Source organism: Glycine soja, chromosome 19 (genome assembly GCF_004193775.1).
Source record: "Glycine soja cultivar W05 chromosome 19, ASM419377v2, whole genome shotgun sequence".
Taxonomy (NCBI): domain Eukaryota; kingdom Viridiplantae; phylum Streptophyta; class Magnoliopsida; order Fabales; family Fabaceae; genus Glycine; species Glycine soja.
The window spans coordinates 38,468,587-38,476,425 of NC_041020.1; the positions used below are offsets into that span (position 1 = coordinate 38,468,587).

The 7,839-nt window shown below is 34.8% G+C and overlaps 1 protein-coding gene across 1 annotated transcript; it reads right to left on the reverse strand.

Moving 5' to 3' along the window:
- Nucleotides 1–4,750: 4,750 nt before the first annotated feature.
- On the reverse strand, nucleotides 4,751–7,606 carry LOC114400235 (transcription factor MYBC1-like). Its single transcript, XM_028362575.1, has one exon. The coding sequence runs from the start codon at nucleotides 6,665–6,667 to the stop codon at nucleotides 5,729–5,731; it is 939 nt and encodes a 312-aa protein (XP_028218376.1). The 5' UTR covers nucleotides 6,668–7,606; the 3' UTR covers nucleotides 4,751–5,728.
- Between the last annotated feature and the right edge of the window lie 233 nt (nucleotides 7,607–7,839).

The following is a 7,839-nucleotide window of genomic DNA, read 5'->3' on the forward strand; positions in this document are numbered from 1 at the left end:
TTTTTAAGTTACTTATTTTTATGTATAATCTATCTACTATCTTATATAAAAGAATATTGTCAAGACGACACTGTATTCATTCCCACTAAATTATAATTATATACAATTATTAATTATTATAAGATTCTAATTAATAATATAATTATATATTATAATTAAAATTAATTAATAATACTAATATATATTTTCATTCTAATTAGATGATTATTCTAATTATAGTAACCAATCATGAATAGAATATTTTAACTGATAAGTAATTATATTTTCTAATTCAAAATAATTAATGCTACAAATATATTTTGATTCTAATTTAAATTTAAATTTAGTTAACACTAATACGCTTTCTTTTATAATTATAGTAACTTCTTTACATGATTTTATTAAATGGTCATAAATAATAATAATAATAATAATAATAATAATAATAATAATAATAATAATAATAATAATAATAACAACATACATTTTTGAATCAAAATATAAGTTACATTAAAAAATATATAATAATATAAAAAATTGTAAATTGTAAGATTAATACCCCTTGCACGGGGTATTTAACTAGTCACGATTTTATAATGAGCTAATAAAGTATTTTATAATACTAATCACGATTTTCAGGCCATCCTTTATCTACTATGCAAATGGATACGACAAACTGCGCGCGAGTGAGAACTGAGAAGAATGGAGTTAAGTTCTATTTTTTTTTTTTTTTTTATAAAAAAAAAGTTGTATTTGTTTCCTATTAGAGAAACTAGATCCAATTAATGAATAAAAAAAACTAGATCCAATTAAAAACCTCAAAACATTTTTTTTTCCTGTCCGCAAGTAAAAAATAATAATTAAATACTGTATAGGATATGGTTTCTTGTTATTTTATAAGGTTTCATGATTTGAACATTTACAAATAAAAAATTGTTTTAACAAATCAATTTAAAAATACATTTTACCTTTTCTGCTGACGTTTTGAACTATTTTTATTTACATTTTTGATATTTTTTAAATTAAGTCTTTAACTAGCAGTAATAAAATCACAAATGTGATAGAAGAATATCAACTCAAAATTGAGCATCATTAACAAAAAGGTTCTGAGTTGGCTTAATATTATTTATTTATTTATCTGGCTTATGCTTATGTTTTATATAATTTATAAAAGTATATTTTCCATTTGAGCAAAGGATATAGAAGATGATCTGGATTTTATTCCATTCGTTTGACCATGGTGTCTTCCACCTTCCGCTCCATTGCCCAAATCTGAGGCACTGTGATCCATTAATTAAAGGGACATGCTAGGTGCACCCAGCAACATTGCTGGTGCACCCAGCAATTAATTGAATGGGCAAAATTGTCCTTGCGTTAAAAAAAATAATTATTCTTTCGGAAGAAGGTTCTTCCGAAAATTTTCCGGAAAAACAATTTGTGTTCTACCGGAAGAATCTTCTACCGGAAGAACAATTTGTGTTCTATCAGAAGAACCTTCTTCTGGTAACACAAATTGTTCTTCCGAAAGAAGGTTCTTTTGATAGAACACAAATTGTTCTTCCGAAAGAAGGTTCTTCCGGTAGAACACAAATTGTTCTTCCGGAAGAAGGTTCTTCCTCCGAAAGAACCTTCTTCCGAAAGAAAAATTATTTTTTTAACACAAGGACAATTTTGTTCATTCACTTAATTGCTGGGTGCACCTAGCATGTCCCTTAGTTAAATAACAAACAATGGCAAGATTTGGTTGGCCCACTTACACGTAAATTGTGCTCTTTGAATATGAAACTCATATTGGGCTGCATATAAAAACTATATGTTTTGTACCGGATTTGTTATCTAAACCTCCCTTTTTGCTTTTCATACTGCCTGCCTTTTTCTTTAACAAAAATATCCTTCATTGAAATATATATAACATACTCTTCAACATTTTCTTTTTCATGTAAACTCTACAAAATTATACAAGTTTAAGCCTCTGCTCAATGAGTTTCATTTATAATTTAACAGGAATTGTGTTAATTTTTATGTTATAATAAAAAAGTGTCATATGTGTTTTAGAAAATATATTACTAATATTTTTCCCTGTATCAATCAATCACTCGTCCAGTATGGGAAGCAAAGACACAAAAGGGAATTTTTGTTTCTGTTTTACTTATGATTCTCTTGCAATTGCAAATAATCTGTTATATCCTATACTATGAAAGGTTGGAGTAGAAGAACCAGCGGGATTGAATCTAGTAAAATGAGTTAGTATCTCACAAAGTGGTAAATCTGACTGTTTTAAATTTTCCTTCAAAATATACATATAGGAAAAAAAATGATGCATAATTGATATTAAAGTTAAATAAATAAATAAAAGAACAGACACTTGCTATATCCAGTTTTTCCTTGACGGTATACGTTTCTCATTGTCATCATGTCATGGCGTAAGAGGATAGATCTGTCTTTCCCTTGGAGGTTAGTATCTAATCTTACTTAAAGAAGGAAGTTATGATAATTTATCATATGAACAATTTTGTATATATAAAAAATGTACTTTATCTTGAGTCCTGTCATAGCAATAGTCATTAAAGATTTGAAGGGTAGCTATTGCACCATGGAAACAACTGATTAGCCGCAAGTGGACAAATGTCGATATGGGTTTTGACATGCTCAGCGCACAAAGTTAGTGACTAGTGATATATGTACGATATCAAGTTACTTGTAGGAACGAAACATTGAAAAAAGAGTTAAAAAAATCGATTACGTTGCACAAAATGTCAAATAAATGAAATTTTCTTTCACAATCCATGAGATGAGATCCTAGTGTTGCTGTCGTAGCTGCTAAGAAAAGAAGAGACAATGGCGTGACCATTAAGAAAACAAGAGATAATAATATACCATTGTTATGATAAAAGCATATATTAACCGAGTAAGTATGTCATACCAATTCTCATTGCATTTTCTATTTGACTTAACTTCTTTTTTCTTCAATTTTTTATTAGTAATAAAATCTCCTCTAATTAATTTAGGTGAAAACTCTTTTCTTCTGATTTCTCTTTTAGAAAAAGCTAGGTCAATTGTTTACCTAACTTGGGAGGCAAAAATAACCATTAATAAGATGACACTTGATGTAAGTGTTTTCTTTATTTATTTTTAAAGAAATTAGAAAATAAGAGTAAAAATATGTTTATTTAAAATTTTAAAAACATTTTCTTTGAAAATATTTTTAAAAACAAGTCAAAAAATGAAAACAACAAATAAATATTTTCAGTCTTTTCTAAAGAAGTAAAAACACACTGATACCTTAAAATACTTTTTTCTCAATACCTATTTTCTAAATCTTGAAAATTTAAAAATAAAAATAGAAAAAAACACTCAAACCAAACATCTTCAAGGAAAGTTTCTATTTCCAACCAGGAACAAGGCAACACAATGTTTTGGACAACGGGCAAATAATAAATTTGATATTAAAAAGATTTTGTTGGATAAACTTTTTTATAAACACTTTCAAGAAAATAAAATAGGAAAGAAAGATAAAATGAATTTCTCTACAATTGCTTATGGAGAAATTTATTGAAATAGACTCATTTATGACACTCAGATTAGTTTGCTATATCTTGTATCAACAACACGTCTTCTCCTTGATAGATATACATGGGCGATGGAAGTCTGGTTCCAAGAGTAAATGACACAAATCTCTACAAGTTGGTTAACAAAATGAGAAAAACCAAAAAGTAGTTAGAGATGGCAACAATATTTCTCATGTGGAAAGATAGAAAGAAATTCGTGAGGTTGCCACTTGGGATGGCTAAAAAGACTCCAAAGTTCGGAAAATATTCATGCTAGTTGCTGCATTGTAAAACATTACAGCTCTTGTTCATCATAATGAATGTGTGCAGGGTAATTTGTACATCAAAACTAATATATTGACCATCAACAGCAAAAAGAATGTCAACCGAGCCATGAAAGGAAGGACTACAATTTGTTTATAAGCTATTGCAAAAAAAGTAATTCTGTCATGCTGAAGCTAAATCCATGTTTCTTTCAAAACATAAATACATTCAGGAAAAATACATGACTAACAGAAGAAACTCTGGAAACTGGAGAAGCAAAACAGCTTAAGATTGAAATCAAGGTGTTTCACTTACAATGAGCACGTTATTTGGTAACTTTAAAGTGATGCTGACCCTACCTAATTATGGAGTTAAGTTGCCATTTTAATTTGACATAGAACTACTGCAAATAAGATAAGAAAGAGTTCCAAGTACACTAACAGGAATAAGAGTTCCAAGTACACTAACAGAAAGAGTTCCAAGGAGTTATCCGTAGAGACTGAGGAAACTTCCAGAATGAAGATGATGATCTTAAAATGCATTAGACAGATGACTGGTTGTCAAAATTTTTAGACTCTACCAAATGAGAGCATGCTCTCCTAAGAGGAACTAATATTGTCCATACTACCATAAAATAGATGGTGAACATTTGTTTTAAGTAAAACCAATCTTAATTTTCAACGTATGGCTATTTCTTTTACACTCTCATTTGATACGGCCACTATTGATATGTATATATAATTTTGAAGTGCAAGATGATCATCACTTTATCTCATATAATAGCATATCATATTGGGTAATGCATTCCAACAGAGTCTAAGTTTCTGTATATCAATACCCACCAATCATTATTTGTACTTTTACCATGCCATTCAAAACCAGAAAAAGAATGTCAGTGTGAACAGTTAGATCATTATCCTTTATGTCTCCAAAACATAGCATAGCTAAGATACAGGTCATGAGCAAATTAATCATCAAATAATAAGATTCCCAAGGAGTCATAGTACATGTTATAATCTGAAAATTGTAGTCAAAGAAGAAATACACAATTAAGTAAACATGAACTTATTGTTTTTGTAAGCAGGGTAAACCTAGAAATTATGGAAACTAGTTTACTTGAGTTCATCTAGCATATAGACCCCACACCGGAGTAAGATTAGAATTTTAAACGGTTGCCTCACATCAGGCATTCAAGTCTTCTATAGAATCAAACAATGTACAACTCACCTCCACACGACAAAAAACTCGACAACAAGGCGACAAGTCTATCGCAGTAGAGGTTCCCGGATTTAGTCGAAGAATTCACAACCAAACACGCCGATCAGATACGCCTCCATTAGTTTCTACCAACTGTAACGCACGGTTATTACCACCTGCAGACACAAGTACCAAATTGGCGGCTTTTGCCACCCCCTCCATGAATACCGACACAAAACCTCCCAATCTGTGACCCCCCAAGATTCCATCCAGTCATGACCAATCCCCAGAAAATTAGAGGAAGCCCCAACGCCACGAAACCACTGATTCCCACCCGGAATTACAGACAATTACATTACTATTGCCGCCCCCAAAGTGACATCATGATTAATGTCAGTCACAAGAAGCCGACAGAGAAGTTTATCCAAATAGACCGTTACCACCACAAGGTAGTTAACTAATTAATTACTCCAAATCCACCAGAACTTTATCCATCATGACTTCTGTAGCTTTTGAATCTGCAGACTTAAAACTCTAGACTCCAATACCACCAATTAGCAACACCAAATTAATTACCAATAACCCTAAACACAAAATTACCAACTAAGACCCTGACCAAACATGAACTTCACATTCACAAGACAACAAGGAGACAGTGACACATACCAGAAAAAGACCAAAGAGCACTATACTATACTATTACCATCATCATCATATGAAACCCAAATTCAATCAATGAATCAATCATCTCCAGTTGGAAACAGAGTAAGAACCTTTCTACCTCCAGAGGCAGCATTAGCAGACTCCATGTCCTCCACATAACCACTCACAGGGTGGTGGTTGTTGTGCACAGGACCACCACCACCCCCTATCCTCTGAAGATTCGGCCTAGACATAAACGGGTTCTCGAAGTGCCCGTTCGGCGGCGACCCGAAATGCCCCACCTGCCGGTGGTACTGCGCCGCGGCCGCCATCTGCTGCTGCTGTTGGTGGTGGTGGAGCGCCGGCACGAACGGCAGGAAATGATCCGAATTCGGCCTCGCGGCCGGGTGCAAGAAATGCGCCGGCACCGGCGAGCTGGCGAACAAATGGTCGGTGGCGGGGTCGGCGACGGCACCGGAGGCGCCGCCAGGACCGGCGGAGGATATCCCCTGCATGCGCTTGAGGTAAAGACGGTACTTCTGCAAGTGACTAGCGACGTTTTCGCGGGTCAAACCGTCGACGCTCATGAGCTGCATTATGGTCTTGGGAACGGCGTTTTTGATGCCGAGGTGAGCGACGGCGTCGACGAAGCGCTTGTGGAGCTGTGGGGTCCACACGAGGCGGGGCCGTTTTAGGGTACGCGCCGGCTCCTCGCCGGCGGTGCCGGAGCCGAGCTCACCGGAGTCGGCGAACTCGGCGGAGGTGGGTTGTTGTTGTTGTTGTTGCTGCTGCTGCTGCTGCTGTTGCGGGTTAGGGAGCGAGGAAGGGTTCGAAGGTTGTTGTAGTTGCGGTGGTTGTTGGTTTTGGTGGTGGTGGTGGTGTTGATTCTGTGCGGTGTTGGAGGTGTGAGGGTTTCGGATGTCGAAGGCCATGGCTAGATCGGGAGTAATTAGGGTTTGCGATAGAGGCATGAGTTCTTCCGGAGACGGAAGTTCCTCTTCCCATCGCGAAAACCAATTCGAATCGTCTTCCCTCATTGGAGGAAACGGTGTAACGGTGTATAGTTTTTTTGTTGTTAAATTTAACGCTTCAAGGGTGTGATGGTGGTGGAGACAGGGGTTTGATTTGATTCGTTTTTGGGAGGGGAATTTGGTGGTGGTGTGAGGAGAGCTTCGAGGTGGATCTTGTTTTTTCTTTCTTTTCAGCTTTTTATTGTGGCCACTGTTGCTGCTGCTTTTTTTTTTTTTTTTCTTATGATTTTTATTTTTCCGGGATTTGGGGGTCTTACTTGAGAGTGAGTGTTAGCAGATCTCTCCAGGTTTTTTATTTAATTTTTTTCCCATGGTGGTGCGTTTGTTCTACGCGCCTCCGTGATCCTCTCTGGAATTCTCAATGCCTATATCTTGATAAAAATGTATTGATTGATTTTTTATTTTGTCTTTTCTTTCCTAGGATGACTTGGTTGAAATTTGAAGAAAATATCTACGTTGGAGTGGTTTTTCCGTTTTTTTGTTTTTAGCCTTTTAAGTTTATTAAATGGTTTATATGATTTATCGGGATGTGCAATTGTACATGTTTAGAATGAATGAAGTAAAAAATTATTTTCAAGACAAATAATAATTTTGATAAAAGATCAAGATCATTATTATTTATTTTTATCTATTAGATATTTTTTAGAAGTGTGTATCACAACAATTTTACAGACAATCCAAAAATGCACGGAGTATTGTACCTTGAAGATGAATGGCAACAAAGATAAACAAACCCATGATATTGGCGCGTGCATCACACGGCGCGTGGATGAAGGTGGGGAAGAATTGAGAAGAGGGGCAATAAGGATGAATTGTACGGGAACGGGAAAGATTTGAGATCAGGAAGGAATGTGGAGAGAGATGCAAAGATTCTTTCTGGGCTTTGTGGAATTTTTCTTTCTTGTTTTGTAGATAGGGAATAAGTTGAGCTTACCTTTCAAAGTTGAACGTGAATGAATTCGGGATTAGGGTTATATGCACAACAACACAAGCTTGGGGAAATTGACGGGTGAGGTTTAATTAATTAATTAGATTATTGAATCAAAGAATTAGACACGAGAGTGTGTATGCCAAAAATTGGAAAAGGACCAATTGGAATAAGGGTCATAAATTAATGAGAAAAGGTTACTCCTACTACTAGGCCCCCAAAGGAAATTATCTCAATATTTTCTTTTATA